Below are 21,129 nucleotides of genomic sequence, written 5' to 3' on the forward strand. Positions count from 1 at the left end.
TTGTACACAAATTCCTTCATCACAGCCCTCTTTGAGCAAATTCGAAAATGTAGATTAAAAAACACTAGGACTCCTGGGGATATGATCAGATAAAGTATGCTTCAGTGCATGCTTTCTATTTTCGGTCCACACAAGTACACGGTGGCCACAAACTTCTATCTTCAAGTGTCTGGAAATCGGAACACAGCCAAATGTATCAGTAGCAATAGTGGCCGTTTTTAGAATGTGCATTTTTAGCTTTCCCCTCCTCACAGTACCCAGCACCAGCCTGCACAAGAGCAGGGCTAGGAAGCCCTCGTCAGCCCTGGGCCAATCAAATCGAACATGGCGCCTTCCTGTGGTCTGAATAAGCTTAGAGATCACGAACACCCCTGTCACAGCATATGAGGACATACATGATAGACCACCTCTTCCCTTCCCTGCCACAATGAAATGGACATGACAAATTGATTGATTGATTGATTGATTACAATTAACAGGAGATGTTAACCTTCTCCATTCATATGGAAAGCCCAAGCCAGTTTAACAGTGTTGTTCCTGTCACTGAATTACTTGATAAAGTTCAGGTATACAATGGCCAGGCAGATGAGCAGGGACTGGGTGCTAAGCTGGATGGGGCGGGGCAGGGGGCATTAGGTTAGGTAGCTCACTATGACGACAGTGAATTGACACCTTGTAAAAACCTGTCATCCACTCTGCAGGAAAACTCAGTGACACATTCAGCTGCTTCAGCAAACAGGCAGACCAACAGATGGACGAACCTCTAACAGAGATGGACTCTGTAGCGGACAGGCGAGTTGGCAATCCCAACAGGTACACCGAACGGCAGAGGTGGCAGGGGACGCGCGCGGCAGGCAGAGACAGGCGCGGGGGGACATTGTTGGAACGGTGACAGAAGATACACAGATGGCACACAGGTGCAGGTAACACTTACGGCGAGGTGACGGGAGGCTGTGGCAGGTGCGTTTGACACTGAAAGAAAGCGGGCAGGTGAGACTCACTCTGTGATCTCCTCGGTGACCGTGTGCTCCACCTGCAGGCGGGAGTTCACCTCGATGAAGTAGTGCTTCCCGTGCTTGTCCACCAGGAACTCCACAGTGCCCGCGTTCTCGTAGCCCACCTGCGACGGGAGAGACACGGCCATCGGTCAAACAGCCAGCCACACCCCAGGCACCGCGAATAACCATCATCACTACTCAACATCGAAGAACAGCAAACATTTATTCATGTGGCCGGCGGTCTCATCCGGAGCCATTTACAAGGCTGTCGGGAAGACACACAGCACATAAGAGGAGCATTAAAAGCACAGGCATAGGTACAGAATGGCAAGCAACACAAGAGGTAAACTATCCAAGCTCATACACCATGCCAAGATAAGCAACCAATCCGTGCGTGTACACAAGAACCAGCCCTTATCTCACAGCACAGGACGTGTCGAACAAATAATCATAACAGCAGCCATAAGACCTATATAACCTTACATCACACCAGCACACAGTGCCAGGTTCTCATCACCACTGCATCAGACTTCCCTCCAGGTAAGGTGTGTTGAAATTGGGGGACAGGAGCTATTTAGTCGCATATTTCTCATCTGTAGGCCAGTCAAATATGACCGGTGGCTACGCATCTCCCGTCCTCGCCCACAGAGCTACCTGTGCAACTTGCAGCACAGGCTGGATGCGAACACATGCTGGTTTGAGCCTCCGACTGCACTGCTGAAAGGTTCATGCACACCTGAACTGTAATCTAAAAAATGAAAACAAACACTAAATTTATTTTACTAAGTTTTTTTTTATAAACTAAATCCCTCCGAAAGGTTTCACTAAAACCTAAAATGGATTCTGAGAGAAAAAAAGTCCAGAGATGCTGCTCTCTACAAACAACCCTGGACGCAGGTGTGTCCAAGGCTTGTAATAAATGCATTCAGGAAAACAAAGAAGAAAAAAACAAAAAAAAAAAAAAGTCACATGACAGGAAGCAAGCCTCTGTGTCCTCACCAGGGGTGAACGGCATCGCTATGGAGACGATTTGAATTCTGAGCATCTTTGCTGTTTATAGTCTTACCTCCCGGCATGTTTGAGCCAAGCAGCCGGTGGGGCAACTTTTATCTCCATGTTTCCCCTCTCAATCACTCTCCACCGTGGCCCAGGGGGCCAGCCGACAATAACTCGCCAGAACTCACTGCAATCTGATCCAAATTCCTCCCTACTAATCCCCACTCCTGTCCAGGACTGCAAAGAGCACCCACACATTCGAACACTCACGTACACCAAGTCCTTCATACTGCCAATTTGTATCATTTCCCCCTCAATAGCCTTCGGCTGGCATTGTCATTCACAGTGTACGCTATTCACTGGGCTTTTGTGGGGGACCAAACTGATCATACCAATGCTGATAAACCAACAATGAGCACATTCAAGCATTTAGAGACAGAGAGACATGGGGGGGGGGGGGAGAGAGAGAGATAGAAAGGGAGAGAGAGGAGAGAGAGAGGAAGAAAAAGAAAGAAGGAAAGAAGGGGGGGGAAGAGGGACGGATGAAAAACTGAGGAAGACACAGAAAGAGACAAGCATACAGTTCTGAGAGGAGAAGAGGAGCATGTAGTCAACCTGGGGAGGGTGGGGGGGAATAGGGAACAGATGGTGCTGCGGTTGGGCTGAAAGGAAGGGAGGTTAGCAAGGTGCGATAAAGAGATACATTTATAATCAATTCCATCTACTGTCACCTTTCTTTAATAAACATTCTACAGAAGCGCACGGGGCTCTGGGCTGTGATGCATTACGGCTGAGGGGGAGTTCTCCCACCAGCACACAGCTTCAATACGGAGTCAAAGTGCAGGGCAGGACAACATAAGGGCACACCACAGAACAAGAGAGGGCGAGAGGCAGGGGGAGAGCACGGGGAGAGGGAGGGAAGGGGCCAGACAGAGACGGGGGGAGAGGGAGAGGGAGAGAGAAAGAGACATTGTCACTGGAGTGTCACAGTAAGCATTTCATGTACACAATCAGTTATGGAAATACAGCAGCTACAAATACTAGTTTTAGCCATGAGGCAAATAAGAAGCAAAACTTGACAGCAAATGTGTGTATGCCTGTGAGCATTTCTGTGTGTGTGCGTGTGTGTGCTGCTGGGGCGGAGTGATGGGAGAGACTATAAATCAAGGCTATGATCCCCAACCTGTGTTTAAAAACATCTGGGTTGGAACTGCCATCACCATGGAAACTGCTGCCATGAAACAAAATATGGTATTGAGAGCAACAATTTCATCCTTTTTTCAACAGTTTTATTTCTTTTCTCCTTTGACTCTGTCCCCATTTCCTGCGCTCCCCTCCTCTCGACCTTTCAATTTCCATCTTTTGAAAAACCCATTTCTCTCCTAAAGCGTATATAAAATGCTCAGCGAAACGCTTTGAGCTCAGAGAGACAGCTCCCACGCCCCATCCTCCTCTCTCCTCTTGCACCTTTTAACTCGCCGGACTTGCTTTTCCCATAATCCCCTTCTCCCGCACAAAGCCAAGCTCCTCGGGGCTTTTTGTGGGGGGACTGTGGGACACGGACCCTGCTTCTTTAGGATGAAAAATGACTTGGTAACAGGAGTAGCTGGAGGGCTAAGCCTCGTCCCTATTAAGAGCAGTACAATCGGCCTACCTGCCAGCAAGCTCCCCTCTCCTTATCCTGGACTCTCTATTCTACCTCAAATACCATCTCTGCCACTACCACACACTTAACCTCTACCTCTACTGCAACCCCAGCCTCTGCCCCTACCACACCCACAACCACAACCTCTATCACACAACACTCGTAACCACAAACCCTACCGCGACTAGTAACACAACCATACCCACGAACACCCTCGACTATGCCATCTCATCGACAACCACACTATAACCAGCCATAGCATTGATCATAACCACAACCACAAACTCTACCACAGCCACAGCTTCCAGTCCAAACACTACCGAGACCACAGGCCTTAGACCACAGTCTCTAACACAACCACAGGACAGGAACTGACTAACAGTCCGCTATTGGTCTGATTATGAAAGCATTACAGTTCAGTACAGAACTGGATTAACAGTCTTGACTGAACAAATGATTAGATAAGAACTTGTGTAAACACAACAAAATATCACGTTAAATTATCCATTTACACAAGCAAAACAGTAATTTTTGTCTGTTGGGCCCACTCGACCTCAGGCAGTGCCAGAGCAAAACAACTTCCACAGATCTAACAAAGTTGAGTTTAATCCTAACACAATCAATTCTTACCACGCCAGTGCCACAGTACCTAATTACCTGGAAAATGCTAAACAGTTTGAAGCCATACTGTATAATCAAGGGCTTATATTGCGGCACGCATGACTGTTCTCACGGGTAAATCCTTCATCTACTCCATCTGGAGTATTAATGGTTATAAAACTTTGAACAGCAAAGTCGAGGAAATAAAAGGATTAATAAAGACTGAATAAAACCCACCCTTTAGCAATTTATCCCAAGTTTCCCAAGTTTGAGGATCAATACAAGAGGTACCAAGAACTCCATCATGAAAGATTAAACGAGAGAGAAGGGCACCCACAAGTGTGTGCAGGCACACACACGCGCGCGCACACACACACACGCGCACACACACACGCGCACGCACACACGCGCACGCGCACACGCGCACACGCACACAGCCGAACAGACAGACAGGTAGGCAGGCAGGCAGACAAGCAGACAGAGACAGGCACGCACAGAGCGAGGTCCTGACAGTTGGCGCAGTATTAAAATAAGATGCATTTTCGGTTTTTCTCCCTGTCAGTCTCAACTCAATTTAGGGAGCGTCTGAAAACACCATTCCTCGGCCAGGGAGAATAATTCAATCCACTATGGCAGGGCGAGAAAAATTTATATATATGAAAATGCATTTACACACTGCGGTCTCAGCTCCTCCATCCCTGCCAGCAAATTGAGTTTGCCATTTCTGTCACTGCGGTGACACCCCATTGTGGACTGGCTAAAGGGTGGAGGCAACAGCAACAGAGAACAACAGGGATAAGAGCTGGGGCTTACACCCCCATCCTCCACCAGCTGCAGCAAGTGCCTGACCCTCAATCACAGGGCCACACCCCACACCAGCCTGACAGACACAGGCAGAGGGGCTCACATGCCAGGGTGTCCGATTGAGGCTGCACTGTTCTGACACCACACCCATTTCACACGTGTCAAAGAGCCCAGAACAGGGGGTGACTGAGCAGGAGCTGGAGGTGGGAGTTCACCTGCCAGACTCACTCCCTGGACCTGACACTGACATCAGTCTTCAGCTCTTTAAACATTCTGCATAGAATCCCAAGGGATGATATTGCGATTCCGTTTTTGTGACGAATCGGAGCGCTTGGTACTACAGCGTATGTCATGTGGTTTGGCTGGCCAATGGCAGCAAGGCATAAGGAGCCACAGGGGATGAGGGGGGGGGGGTGCAGAAGATTTTTTCTCGCCTCTCCTTCTCTCACACACAGCCTAGTGTTATCTTTATCCCTGCTCATCTCCGCTCTCACCATGCCATATGACAGAGCAGATGGGGAAAGAATGCTAAACTCTCTCACACACACATACACACACTCTCTCTCTCCCTTCTGCTGAACCATAGGCAGAGCAGATGGAGAGCAAGACTAGTGACCGCTGTGTTTGTCTGCAGAAGTGTGAGTGTGGGTCAGTCGGCTCGCGTGAGCACATGGATGTGTGATAACGTCTGAAAGTGCGTGTGTTGGTTCATGAGGGCTGCTGAACATGTATGCATGTAGGGGTGTGCAAGTTTGTACGTGTACGTGCACGTGTGCGTACATGCATGTACGTGCAGGCAAATCGGTGTGGCCTAGCGTAGGTAGCAGAGTGGCCAGCACTGGAATGTGTGTAATGTGTGTGCACTGTGTGTGTGTGTGTGTGTATGTGTGAGCGTGCAAGCATTTGGTCATGTGCAAGTGCGCCTGTGTTTGTCTACAGCCTGCCAAGCATGCACCTCGGTGAGGGACACCTCGCCCATGAAGGCCTCCTGCCCCACCTTACAGCCTAGATCTCAGGGAGCACACACCTGTGTGTGTGTGTGATTATAATACCCGCACTGTCAGAGCTCAAAGCTTCAGAGGCAGGAAGATGGAGAGAGGGAGAGAGACATACATGGGCATGGGGAGAGATAAGGGCAGGCAGTCAGAGGGCAGGTGTTAGATGGAAAGAGAAAAGAGAGAGAAATATGAATGAGATAAACCGAAAGATGTGGAGGAAGACAGATTTGAGTAGCACTCGTACAGCACTTTTCTTTCCCCTCCGTCTCAATATGTTTCTTTTTCTCTTACAAATTTGGAACTGCTATGAAGTGAATACAAGAAATTATTTAGTTTATTCTACCATATCTTCCCCATCTGATTTGGCATCGTTTGCACACTGTAAAGTCATGCCAGGAAAGCAGGATTAGAGTTCTTAATTCTCGCAAGGGAGAACAGAGAGGAGGGAGGGAAAGGAGAGAGAGACAAAGAGAGAGAGAGAGAGAGAGAGAGAGAGAGAGAACGGGCAAGTAGGGAAGAGAGCCATCCACGCACACGCACGTACATGAGCCGCAAATGTATTTTTCATATAAATCATGACTTGACACAAACAGGGGTATTCCAAAATATTGTATTAATCTTGCCCCCCAACACCCCCCACCTCCTGCCCCCTTCTACGATGTCAGCGACGGCTTCGGCAGCTTATCAGAAACCCTCAAATCAGAGCAAGCGGAGGCAGAGCAGACGCAGCGAGCTCGGTACGGGGGCCCGGGATCGGGAGGGGAGAGATCAGCCGAGGGGGACAGGGCATTACACAGGACCTGCTGATCCAGAAGAACATTGACACCTACCCCTGCGCTCCCTGCTCTCATCTGCCGAGAGTGCAGGCACTGAGCGCGAGTGAGCATGTGGAGGGTGGGTGTGTGTGTGTGTGTGTGTGTGTGTGTGTGTGTGTGTGTGTGTGTGTGTGTGTGTGTGTGTGTGTGTGTGTGTGTGTGTGTGTGTGTGTGTGTGTGTGTGTGTGTGTGTGTGTGTGAGTGAGTGAGAGAGAGAGAGAGTGCAAGTCGGTACCATGTGTATGTATGTGTATATGCTGCAATAGAATATTCCTTTTGTCACTGTACAGAAGCCTTGTTTGCTTTAGGTTTGCGGTCTTCTCACTGACAAACACCTTAAAACTACTCATTCAACGAGTGTCTGGCCTCTGCTCTGTATCTTACCTAATTGCAACATATTGAAACACCCATATCAAACACATCATTTTCTACACAAGATTCAGACAGGAAATTAGGAACAGCAGCACATAACTAAGATTTAAATTACGTACCGGCTATGACAATATTTCGGTTTTACACAGAAGCTGATGTATTATTTGACAAAACTGTTCCATTACCACGGCATCAGTTGGCTTTTGACAGCGTGGCCTGGATAATGACTGGAGGTGGTAGTTTAATCATGAGCCATTTCAACAGTAATGACTCAATGAAAAGGAGCTGCCATATTCCGACATATCGATATCTGTATAGTTTCCTACTCCTGCACACTGAGTTACAGACACATTATGCAACGTTAAAAGCCTCCACCTTTGCTTGCTGTGTGCCACAGTTCATAGCTCAGTGTGCAGGACTGTTTGTGTCAAACTTTCGAGAGCCTAAATGTTCCTCAGAGCAACAAACCCCCCCATCTTTCTTGCTTTGCTCCCCCTTTCAAAATTTCATGACTCATCCTGCAAGCAACACCTTTCTCCCGGTCTGTATTCGCCCCTAGACTGGCAAGAAAATAAAAAAATAAATAAATAAATAAAAAAAATCAATGGCTGACTCTCTCCAATGGCTTTTAAAAATTCAGCTTAAATTCCCTGCCAGAGCCTCCACCCCCTGCCATGCGCCCAACGCGGACAGCTCAATCACACCTGCCCTCCGCCGGCAGCCTTCCATTAATCAATCAATCAGCGCGGGATCGATGCCGGCACGCCACATTCCATCTACTCACACCTATATATCAAAGAACAAACACACCCAGCGAGGGGGGTGGGGGAGTGGAGAGAGAAGGAGTGAGGGAGGAAAGGGAGAAGGAGAGGGAAGGCTAAGAGGGATGAGAGGATGAAATGATTACAGGGCTACAGACAGGTGCATTCGAGGAATGCACAGCCCATTCTCACCCAATGAGCAGAGAGGAAATATCGGCCTGTTCAAACTGACCTTCCATTTCATAACTTCATGGAATTCAATCACCAAATTCACCTGTAGTCCTCATTCCCTGGGACGACAGAAAAGCTGGCTCACCAAATTCATCTACAGCATTCCGAGAATCTGATTTTTGGCTGGACTTACCCTGGGGCTTTTCATTAATGTTAATGAAATATTTGCATAGCACCTTGAATACAACAAATCAGCAACCCAAAGGGCTTCACAGCACAAGTCATATAAGAATAACATTTAAAGATAAATGAACAAAACATAAAACAAATCAGACTGTGATAACACTGTAAAACACACACACACACAGAACACACATTCAGGACCACAACAGTGTCTGTATGAGACAGCAGACACCTCTAAGCTTTGACCCTTAGTATAACCTTTGAACTCTCATCACTTCCTGCAGTTTCTGCAAGGGGAATTCCTCCAGTGGATATGATCAGGTCATAATTAGAAACATTACAGCTGCTCTATAAAACAGTAAGCTTTACTACTCATTTCAGGACAGTACACTTTAACACCAAGTGTTCCTTAGACCTAATATAAAGTGACAAGTTTTTGGGTTAAAAACTGAACCTTGACAAGATCATGTTTCCCCCATTCACATCCCTAGTACAAAGGTGCCCCAGTGACAGGGTCTAATGTCACACAGCACTGCCACCTGTGTGTCCTCCACGTCTTTGGTCAGCTTCCCCGTTCACAACCGTTAACTACACATAAAACCCAAAACAGGTCTCCCTATAAACACGTGGGGTCACAGTTCAGAAGCCACTCTGGAAACAGCTATATGATCTTCAGATACCCTCTCTCCTTGTGCTCTGAAACTCGGAGAAACGGCTGTGACGGAGCTGAAAGCCCGCTACTTATTAATGGACTTTCGGTCCCCTTCGACCATCTGGCGAGGGAACGCGACGTTCCCAGACCACTCTTTCAGACGTGTTCGAGTACGTGGCTCTGTACAGAGGCGCCCGCCCACCCAGAGCCCCTACGGTCCGGCACTTAGCTCTGAACCCCGTTTATGTGGCCGTACTTCCTGAGCGGATTGTGTCAGCCAAGATATTAAACTCCTCAAAACATAAACAGAGTGGGCAGCAGAACAGGGCTTTGGCTCTGACCCATCTGCTAAAACACAGTGACAAGGAAGAGCTCACATGAATCACAAGAAATATTCCATTTTCAAAGTCCTAAATACCCACTGCATTCTCAGACATAATCTACCCACAATGCACCCTGACAAACTTTGCATGTGCATTAGATTAATTCAGATTGCCTGCCCCCCTCCCCAGCCACCAAAGCACTGCACGAAAATTCTAGATCGTTCTGTGGAAATATCAACTCGCTGCAAAGAGCTCTCCATTCACACACGCATTCAGGCAAAAAGAAAGCACTAATTATCTGTCGTTTCATGCAGGGTTCTTGGGCTCTCCTTCACAGATATGATAAAGAGTAAAATTGGATGTGGGATCTGTGTTCATTCTCTGAATATAGAGCAAAGTATTCAATCACTGTTTTTTTTCCTGAGTTTTGAGACCAAAAATTGATCAAACTCAACTTGCACAAGTGGTCGTCAGGCTCCAGCTAGCTCCGCCATCGACTGCATCGTTCTAGCGCAGAGCCGGCTCTATCCCCCCTGGCACTCTATTTTCAAAGGCTTTTTCTCTTATAGGCAATAAGCCGATTTAGTCAAACCCGATTACTGCCATTTTGAGGGTAACCCCGGGGGACACCCTCCTTTCAGTGCCTTGATCAGAGGAACTCGCGCTCGCTGCGTCGCTGGCTCAACAGCTTATTCCGTGGTCCCACCTTCCCACCAAATACGACCCAAATGACAACCGCTGCTCCTCAGTCTTACTGAACAGTAAAAGACTGGCAGACTTGGCTTGATGGTTGTGTCTGTCTCACAGCTTATTTCATTTAAGAACCTCCATTTTTCCCCCCCTCTGCTAAGCAAAATTCACAAAGACGTAATAGCAATTTCATATCTGTAAGTATATGAGCGAACATGCATTTCTCATTCATGGTAGCTTTTAACTCAATTTATTTACTCACTGTGTAATAAACCTCGGTGTGTTTATTACATCAAATTAAAGAAAAAAAAAAAATTCACATCCCTTCTCTCCACCCACACTATACTACCCAGACTGCACTGCAGCTGCTCCACCACTGTGAGTGAAGGAATTCGAGCAGGCACTGCGTCTCTTTTACGAGACATCACCACAGACACTGGGATCGATGAACAACGCAGAGCAGGAATAAACATTCTGTCCATACCATGAACTGCCCTGCTGTGAAGAGTCCCGCCAGCGCGCAAGAGTCAAGGCCAGCACGGAGCTCTCACCCCAACAATATACAAGGCGATCCAGAAGGAAAGCCAACCGTTTGAGGAGGTGTGGCTCCATCTTCTTTCTCAATTTGAGCCGTATTTCATCTATGAAATGCATCTCCCCTCCAACACACCTGAGATTAAATTTTCAAATAGACGTTTTCATTCAAGATTGTGTAATATTATTCACCATCACAAGCATTAGGCCTTGCCCTGAATGAGTTTGTGCTGGAGGAGGAGGGGGAGGAGGAGAAAGAGGAGGAGAGGATGAACTGAATTTCATTGAAAAACAGGTGCTGTGAGACATAGTCTTCCAGGACTCCCTGAAGCAGTAAAGTAAGTTGCAGCCATTAGAGGAAAAACCCTTTTCATTAAACATACCGCCTGATTCAGACTAATCAAGCCGCTCCACTCTCCATATTGAGGAGCACAGATCAGCTAGCAGGTCAGGAACTAATGAAGCCATTAGCCCAAATCGTTACACTGGGGTTTAGCGCTGCTCAAATCGAGGCTGGTCCATCGACCACCTCAGACCCTGGAGAGTAGCGCTGCCCTCCCTTCCTGCAGAGCACGGTCTTAGCACGGTCTTCTGAAGCCAGACAGAAATGACCGCATCAATGAACCAGCCAGGCAACACTAATGAAAGTAGAGGGTAAATACTTCGAATGTGCACTCCAATTCTCTGAGGTGGGGAGAGGGTTCAGTTACCTATCTGATACAATGTTGCTCTGTGGCTATGTCCACCAAAGGAAAATCGGTTACCGCCCTCAGCCGGAGCCCCAGTTTTACAGAAGCACTTATGAGGTGAAACGATGAGGGAGAAGGCTGAGGTGGATCTGGAAGGTGCTGGAATGTCAGCCCTGACACCAATACTCTCCACCATGCTGTTGAATGAGTCAGTGGTGATGTCATTCCCTCTCCCATCTAAAAAAATGCACTGTAATTAAATCAGGCGGCATGACCTTTAGCGTGTGGCTAACAGAGCCCCGCCCCCTGAGAGTGCCTCGCTTCCATCGGCGGGCACAGTTGCCGTATTGCAGCGCCCAAACTCCCACACCTGTTCCACTCTGACCCAGTCACCATCATGATAACACAGCCATGCCAGCAGCTATAAGACCGCAGCCCTGTGGACACATTGCCAGCAGTGCCCAGATCTGCCTGAGCACGCTGTACCACTGAGCTGCAGGGTTCTGCACACCCTATTTTTGTCAGACATGCACCATCTTGCACGTCGCGCTCTTTTAATGAATGTAAATGTCGCCATCTAGTGCCTGGTCTGAGACATTGCAGCATGCAGAAGAATCCGCAGAACTCTGTGCTGATAACCCCCACCTCCTTTCAGGCCTCCACTGGTCATTTTTTGCTTACACTCACCTCTCACCTTCCTCACTCTACCTTCCTTCTCTGCCTCCTCTCTGAGGGAATACCTCCCTCCCTTCAGCCCTCTCTGGACTTACCCATGATGCATAATTAAAACCACATTCTTCACCTCTGTGCTGTGGTTGAACACACATGCTATGCGTTGGCGGTGGCGCACCTCTGGTATGCGTACAGGTGTGGTCAATATCAGCCTTGCCAAGTCGATAAAATCTGTAACTTGCTCTTTGTATCTGTCTGGCCATGTTGACATTCTTTATTTTGTGTGCATTCATACAAATATCTGTCATGACAAATAAAAGTGGTAAAGTCTGTGTGTGTCTGTATGTGTCTGTGTACACCTGTCAGGCCAGGCTGACACTAAGGGTGGGTGGGTGTGCGTGTCTGCATGCACGTTAGCGAGTGTGCATACCTGTCGGGCCAGGTTGACGGAGTCGGCGGTCAGTCTGTCTCGAAGGTGCGGGTCCAGCTGTGCAGCGGGTGCGATCTCCACCACCTTCTGGTGCCTCCTCTGGATAGAGCAGTCCCTCTCATACAGGTGGATCACATTCCCGTACTTATCACCTGGAGTAGGGGAGGACAGGCGAATCATTGTGCTGAGGCTGGCTGACACAGAGGGGTTTGACTTTCCCCCCCCAACACCTTCACTGATGGTCTTAACCCAGACAACTCAGCAGTGCTTGATCTCCAAACAACAGCATAATCTCACATCAAAGGAGCACCGCCAGACTCAGATCAGAAACAGCTCCCCTACAAAACATGACAGAGCCACTCAAACATGGAGAACATCAGCTCCCACGATCAAGTGAATCCTCCACCCTCCCCCTCAACCACAGAGAGGAGCGATTAAAGCGACTACTGTGCTTCAGTATCAATACACTTAGATACAACCACACAATCAGTCTATGCTCACTTCAGTTAGAACACATGGCATTCGAATAGCTGAAAGGAGTTTCAGCATTTGTTTAACCCTTTGGGGATGAGCGGTGCATATTTTTTAAGTGACCCCTCTTTTTTAAGAGGCACTGACTGAAATGCAAAACCAGGAGACTTTGTGATGCTGGCCTCTGACACCACAAACTGCAAGTCGATGCTGTTTCTGGGGAACACCAACTCAAGTTTGATGAATGTACATGCATAAAATGTCAGACACCACAACACCGAAAAACATCTTTCATAGAACTCACCTTAACCTTTGATCTGAAAATCAATATGGCTCTGAGAAAACAGTCAGGGCCACGTGTCAAGTTTGGGAAAAAGCTGCATCTTGATCCAGGTACACACACACAGACACATAGCGCTTACCCAGGATCTGCACCTCAATGTGCCTGGGCTTCTCAATGAACTTCTCGACAAACAGGGCACCATTCCCAAACGCAGCCAGGGCCTCAGAGTACGCTCGCTGGTAGTTCTCCTCCAGGTCCTGCAAACACACCAATCAATACTAATCAACCCATAATGAGGATCACCACATACACACGTGCCTGTGCGCGCGCGCACACACACACGCATACACAGGGACAAAGGCCCGCAGGCAACGAGATGTCAAACAGAGCCGGTGAAATTGACAATCAATGAAACCATCGCATAATCACTCCTCTTCATGACTGGAGCCCTCGCAGGTTTAATAATTTTTCATGATCCTATTCTGGTTAACCACAGAAGCCAACAGGCCATTTTACCAGATGCCTCTGTAACGCCCTCAGCTCCTTTACAGAGATGAACTGGGTGATAAACCGAACTCCCGGAACGTGGTACGTATTATTTTATGGACCCATGAATCCACCACGCAAAGGTGGGAGGGAGAGCTCGCACCAACAACGGCGAGCGTGATGAAGGGGGAGAGCTCGCACCAACAACAGCAAGCATGATGAAGGACACACCTGCTGTGGGACTCCCACTTCTGTGAAGGTCAGTGATCCACCTATCACACAATGCCTGCTGCGTCACAGGACACGGCCTGCATACCCATTGAAGGGGCGCTCAATTCTCACCCTCATGGGCTCCCAACAGATGGTGTATGTTGTACACCGGTCTGAGAGTCTGTGGAACCCACAGATTTTTCTACGTCTGCTCAAAAATAGTGTAACTGAGTATGAATATATGCATGCACAAAGCAGCTATCGAACAACCACAAGCAAAGCCAGCTTCCAGTGGTTGGAGCTTATATCATGTGTCCTTTTAAGCTTCTGACACAAAAGCTGAAAGAATTTTCCATTTACAATACATAGGCTTAACTCTATGACCACAGCAGTAACCATTCAACTTCAGACAACACCATACTGAAGCCAAACTACCAACCTCTTCAAGAGTGCTTTGCGAACTCTCAGATTACTTTTGGCTACTGCTGTCAGGAGAGTCGATGCTCGTACCTCCTTCCCACTTCACACCGTACTCTTCACTGTCACCTCATATCACCCCTCCCCCCTCATTCTCACCTCGTACCCCCGCACCACCCTCATGCCTCGACCACCTCCCCCGTAAGCAGCTTTGAAGATGATGGGAAAGCCGTAGGTGTTGGAGAACTCCTTGGCTTCAGCCAGCGAGGAGATGGGAGCGTCTGTCCCCGGGACCACAGGCACTCCTGTGAACACACAGGCAGACATGTGAAGACACAGAGAAACACAGACAAATGCACACAGACACAAGGGTGAGTTAAACAGGAAAAAGGTAACACCACTTCACAGAGGTGCTGCTGGGAAATGATGTCCACAGCTGGCGTTAGAGTACCGCACAGCCTCAAACCAAGGAACTTCATCTCCTATCAGCACCACTGCAAGTCTTTTCTCAGCTGCTGATGCAGATTCATTTGGCACAAGCTATTATCCAGAACGAGTCCCAAAGCAAGGTACACAAGAGCATATAACAAGGGTAGAGGAACAGAAGCGCACAAAACATCAGACCATATCCGAACAAAAGCGTCAGTGCGTCAGGCAGGCCTCGGAAGCTGTGCTACACACTGCTGCATCAAACCTAATCTCTTCCATTGTGATCATTATTCAAATGGGATAGATACGGGAACGGCCTTTTCCAATTTCACTTTCTAATGTTATCAGCAAATGTAATTCAGTTGTGTTTGTACACTGTGATCCATGCTGTGAGGGCTCACGTTGCAGTGTGGACTGTATCAAATCAACCCAGGCTGACAGAATTCCTTGGGCGCAGTCAAACAGTTATTCCCCTTTTGTACGCACACGTGGCTAAGAAATTTGAATCCGTAGACTGAACAATCAAATAATCTACATATTCAAATTCCTCAAGGGTGTGCGTGCACGTGCAAGAGTTCACCGTTTCACTGAAGCCGTAACTCAGTTATAACTTAACACATTAACTCATTACCGCTCTAAGTGCCAAGGTAGGAAACTCACAACTTAAGAGACATTTGCTTTCACACAAACCTTTCACACCTGAAAAGATCAGAAAATTTCAGAACAGTGCTGCATATTTGCAGTGTTTAATCTATCAGGTTAGATCACCCTCAGAGTATAATCTTAGCTCAGCAGACAGTCAAGAACTCTGATGGGTTTCTGTGTTACATGCAGTACAGCTAAGAATCTGAAAAATGGAACACGTTCATTGTGTTACATTATTGGCATTTAAATTACATGTAATGTGTTCAGTAGTTCAGTGGGTGTTGGGGTTGTCTTGGCTCAGGAGGGAAAATTCAAACACCACCTCCACTTCACACACAGAGAACATGCCATGGACAACCGTGAACAAGAGGCTAAAACCCCTCCATCCTCAAACATAGCATTACATGAGCTAACCACGTGTTGATGCAGTGTTAGCACTACAGCTGTGATCTTCATACTAGGAGATCAAAGTAATTATCAAACTAAAACAGTTCCTCTAATGTACTACAACCATAAGGTATGCATGGGTCAAATATAATGCTAGTATAAGGCTAGGGGTCAAGTATACGGCCAATATAAGGCTAAAGGTCGAGTCAGAGCCAAGGCATCCAAACGACGTGCCAACATACCAGCTCGGATTGCAATGGCACGTGCCTCCACCTTGTCCCCCATCTTTCGCACGATCTCAGGGGTAGGGCCGATGAAGCGCACCCCTGCATCGACACACGCCTGCGCAAAGTCCGCCCGCTCCGAAAGGAACCCGTATCCGGGGTGAATCGCATCCACGTCATTCTCCTGCAGAAAGGACACGACGGGCACGCAGACATCAACACACGCCATGCAGGCCTTTATCAAACACCTGTTCAAAAACTGAATACAATTTATTCCGTGTCCTTTCACAAACATAAGCCAAGAAAGCCTGCGGGTCAAGCCACCAGTTAGAATAATCCTCCCAATGCGCTGCATGTAGTGATTCACTTAATTCACAGTGTCATTACATATGCATGTGTCATTATGTTTATATTAAACCTACATGCCTTTGGTTACCATTTTGGTACGCATACATTCACTGCACTTATGAAAACACGTTTTGCATTTGTTTGCTTTGTCTGAAAACTACAAAAATGTTAATTAAATACAACTGGACTTACTCCATTTGCTGTGAAAGTGCAGATCCTTACCTTTAGAGCAGTTACCAGGTCTATTTAGAAGACACGCGCCCCAATAAGCACTAAATGACCCACTAAATTATCTTCTCCCGTTCAATGGACACGGAACATTCATGCACAATTCATTTCTCAGTCTACCATCACTTCGGTCACTAAGCAACAGATGCGCAGTTGTGAAATGGGCAGAGTAAAACAGAGCGTGCTCCGTGGACTGCGGAGTTTGCGTCAGGACGGGCTCCGCACGAGCGCACGTTTTCACTCGGAGCGCTGCATAATTCACAACGCTTCTAAGTCCAGAAAGGGGAGGGGGAAAGAGCAGGCCAGCCGCGCCTCACCTTGGCCACCTTGATGATGTCGGGGATGTGCAGGTAGGCGGCGACGGGCGCCAGGCCCTTGCCGATCAGGTAGGCCTCGTCAGCCTTCTGCCTGTGCATCTGGCCCGTGTCCTGCTCAGAGTACACTGCCACTGTGCGGATGCCCAGCTCCGTGCACGCCCGGAACACCCGGATGGCGATCTCACCTGGGGGGGGGGGGGGGGGGGGGGGGGGAAGAGATTGGTTTGAGAGTTTTATCACTTTCTTCAGGATTGGACATCATTAACAGCATTAACCATTAACAATTAGCATTAACCCATTTAGCCATTTGCTCCAGCGTTTTTATGAGAGCAGTGGTTTACAGAGCAGCGGCACAGACATAGAGAGCAGTGGTAAACCTGCCTGACAGCGGTACTAGGCCAAGGCTTGGAGGACAGTGAAAAGACAAACCTCTGTTGGCCACCATGACCTTCTTGATGGGCTTGTACTCCACCTTCTGGGCAGAGGTGTGAGCTGCACGGGACAGGCAGCGGGCTCTCCTGAACGCCAACACACCCACGCCCCAACGCATGACTCCCACCTGCAGCATCCTGAGAGGGAGAGGAAGGAAGGAGAGCAGGGAGGAAGGAAGGAGGAAGGACATGTAAAGAGAACGGTTGAGAGAGGGAGAGAGAGAGGTGGTGAAAGAAGTGGAGAGAAGGGAGAGTTGATGGTTAACATACAAAGACCAGTCTCAGCAGCAACCTTGTTCCCTCATTCAGGGTCTCCAGAGCCCATTTACCTGGTGAAAGATAAGATAATCAGTACAGATTCGAGGGGCAAACAAACAGCCAGTCACAAAGGACAGGCCGACAGGAAGCTGCCACTGTGCACTCACCTCGTTCATGATAAGATAAAGCAACAGACTATCCTGTGATACGAAAGCAGGGTCAATTTGGCCCCTTCTACCAGTTCTGGCCATAATGATTCTATAATCACTCCGCAGAAATCCAGCCGCTCTGTGCGACCATTTGATTGGTCTGACATGACGGCGATCCTCTTTGTGAAAGCAAAGGAGGGCTACAAGTACAGCTACACATTCCAGTCTCGATGTGAATACAGTGAGTGACGGTGCAGTCGATATCGCAGGGAGGCTAAAGGTCAGAGGTCAGCACGCACCCCCTGGGCGTTATCAGTAGAATGCTGGTGGTGAGGGGGCAGCAGAGAAAGATTCCCCACCTGAACAAACAGCAGAAAGAAAAGGCAGGAGTTTCAAGGGATAAAAAAAAAAGTTTTAAAGGAAAAAAAAAATCTGCACTGTACGATGCGTATGGGTCTGCGTGTACAGCACACGCCTCCACACACCACATGAGGGACACGGAGCTGTCAATCACAGGTGTGACTTTTCTTTGGCACTTCAGTTTTCAGGACTGACAGGCCAGCCTTCCATGCCCAGTGTGAGGGCGCTCTTTCTCCAGCTGGTCATTCAGCTTAAAGCCAATATTAATTATCTTTAGCCTGGCTGGATGTCTGTCATGGAGACCCCACAAATCTATTCTGCTGTTGCCCAGGGTAATGGCATTTTGTGGGGGAGGAGCAGGCGGCACTGATAGGTGCAGTCTGAACAGGTGACACTGCCAAGAGCCTGTGTGACATATTGCCATGCCCACAACCTCATGGCACTGCAATCCACACTAAAATCTAAACCTCAGGCATGTGGGAATTCAGTTCCACCTCTGCTGGTGGCAAGGCCTGACATTCAGTGGGGTACATGGGAGGGAGTCACGCCCCAGAGTGAAACAATTAATTAATCGCGTGAAAAACTAAAGATTAGCCAGGATTTGGGGCCAGAAGGCAATGCTTAGGGCAAAGAGAGGAAACGAGATTGCGCTTGCTGTGTGGAAACACCACATCTCACAGAACTGCCATGTCACTGCTCAAGAGACCGTGGGCACACAGTCATGCCCTGAGTGGGAGTGGGCATGAATATTCAGCAATGCGAAAACCAAGAGGTCGTTTGACTGAGGCCCATAGGAAGCTGCACATAGGAATGACCGGAGATTGATTCTCTAGAGGCACAACAGCAGCATGATGAAAAAACACAGCATTGCGCAAGCGCGCCCAACGTGTACCGGCCAGTTCAAAAGTCCAAAACGCCTGGCCGAGGCTACCAGCCTGGAGAAAGTACAAATATAATCACACCAGTACACATCAATGTGAAAGTAAACAAAAAGAAGAAACACTCTAACGAGCACAGAGTCACAAGAAGGCAACATAGAATTAAAAAAATGACAGACACGGATACAAGGAAATGACGTCTCCGCATCGTATTTTTCTGCACTCCAAAATCTGCACTCCAGTCATAACAGTGATACATGACATACAAACATCTAATGCTTCATAGCAGCGTTATTCTCTCTCCCCCCCTCTCTCTCTCTCTCTCTCTCTCTCACACACACACACACACACACCTCCCTGCCAGTTCAGCCACCCCCCTTCCAACCCTCTTCTCCTCCTTTGTTGGGTAACATGACACGCCCACATGTCATATCCAATCACTGCCTCCTTCTGCAGGAGAGTGAGGAGCAAAAAGATTTAAAAGAATCAAAGAGTACTGCCATTGTTTCCCCTATGCACGACCAACTTAGCATAGAGTACGAGAGAGAGAGAGAGAGAGAGAAAGAGGGCGAGGGGAAAGGAGTTTTGCTTTGGCAACACAAAATCATATTTTGCATGCATATAATGTTTATTAAATTAAAAATTTGAGATGGAGAGAGGCACCGAGCACTGTGAATAGGAGGGGGAGCCTACAAGACTTACCCAATGGTTAACCGACAGTATTCATTTTGTGCGTTTCTGCATTACATTATTATTTTCACACAGACACTGTAAGAGAACAACTGGCATGGGTTCAATTTTATCCACTTATACAGCTGGATATTTACTGAGGAAACTGTGGGTTAGGTCCCTTGCCCAAGGGTACAACAGCAGTACCCCAGAGGGGAATTGAACCAGTAAGAAAGAGCCCTGTTCCTTGCTGCTGTAGTAGTATGGCAGTAGTATTTGCTGTAATGTAACCTCATGGATATTACTTACATATTCTGTGAATGATTATGTGCGTTGCTTGGACAAGAGGAATGTATGGGTCATATCTCTAACAGGTTAGTGAATTACATCCACTTGACTGCACAGAGTCAGAGGGTGAGAGTAAGGGGCGGGGCAGTGTCAGGAATGCACTAAACACTCAAAATTAAGGCTTAAGTTGTGAAAGATGAGCTGTGCCAACAGAGGGGAGGAGGCAGAGAGAACAGGGTGTCAATTGTGCAAAACTGTGGTTGAGACAGGAGGGAAGGAGGAGGGAAGGAGGCTCGTTGAAATGTTTTGCAACAACACAGAAACCTGTTTTAAATAGTTTTTGGTCATTTTCAGTCCTGGCTGACAAATCTGTGTTGGACTGAATTTCCCCCCTCATCTTTATTATGGAATTTGCTCAGCAGTTGGGGTGGAGGGGGGTCGATTTTCCCCATTGTAACAGTAGACAGGATTTTTTTGGTTTCTTGTGGGTGGGTGGGTGGGTGGGTGGGGGTGTTCTAGAGAGCTTTTTGTGTTAACCCCTGATATCTAAACCGTCCAAGGCATGTATTAGTGCATTGTTTAATGCCTAAACGAATTTCCTTCTCAAATCACAATTGTCTTTCCCCTGGAGTCAGCCTCACAGACAATTTCTAAAGAACTGACACCTGATACCTTCCTGCACTTGGCCACTCCCCGTCCCTCTTTGCAGAGGAAAGAGTTCTCAAAGGAAGTTTCCCCACAATGGAGAGCCTGGGAGAGGTTTCTGGGACAGAGAGAGAAAGGAGGGGACAGTTTTCCAACATAAATGCTAAGAGAGACAAAACAAGGCTTTGTTCAGCCATCTTTACTCACTGACCCTGGATCACACAGGTCGTCATTCACAGACATCGGGTGGCCCTATTCACTTTGGAGTCACTCTTAACGACATTAAAACGTCAATATTTTCACCTGTTATACATTTGTAATGTTGGATATTCATGTGTAATCAGGTTGGACACCTTTTTAAAACAAGGATCATATTGATTTGTGAGCCTTCAACCTTCTGTCCCCTCACCAGCTCACTGCAGTGAAGCTGATCCCTGCAGGCTTACCTCCAAACTCCTAACATCGCAAACGGTGTACACTATTCGGGTACAGATGAGCCAAGGTCAGCAAAGCAGAAGTTTCTGTGAAGCAATAGCCCTGCTGGTTACTTGGAATGCTCACAAGCAACGAAATATGTTACAAATAAATCGAACCAGACACTGGGGCCCAGAGAGTTCGAAGCTCAGAGGTCACCTCCTACAGAGACAATGAGCTGTCAGTTCCTGTCGAGTGC

General features: G+C 47.8%; 1 protein-coding gene across 1 annotated transcript in view; it reads right to left on the reverse strand.

The window, feature by feature from the left end:
• LOC118775736 (pyruvate carboxylase, mitochondrial) overlaps positions 1-21,129 on the reverse strand; it is an 88,314-nt gene that overhangs the window by 63,581 nt on the left and 3,604 nt on the right. The window contains exons 2-8 of the mRNA XM_036525793.1: positions 17,208-17,347; positions 16,779-16,963; positions 15,904-16,069; positions 14,360-14,505; positions 13,227-13,344; positions 12,334-12,485; positions 1,002-1,120 (exon numbers count right to left, since the gene is read on the reverse strand). Of these exons, the coding sequence (XP_036381686.1) occupies positions 1,002-1,120; positions 12,334-12,485; positions 13,227-13,344; positions 14,360-14,505; positions 15,904-16,069; positions 16,779-16,963; positions 17,208-17,346 (1,025 nt within the window). The 5' untranslated portion in view covers position 17,347. The remainder of the gene's footprint in view (positions 1-1,001; positions 1,121-12,333; positions 12,486-13,226; positions 13,345-14,359; positions 14,506-15,903; positions 16,070-16,778; positions 16,964-17,207; positions 17,348-21,129) is intronic.

The sequence above is a fragment of the Megalops cyprinoides genome, chromosome 3 (assembly GCF_013368585.1).
Source record: "Megalops cyprinoides isolate fMegCyp1 chromosome 3, fMegCyp1.pri, whole genome shotgun sequence".
NCBI lineage: Eukaryota > Metazoa > Chordata > Actinopteri > Elopiformes > Megalopidae > Megalops > Megalops cyprinoides.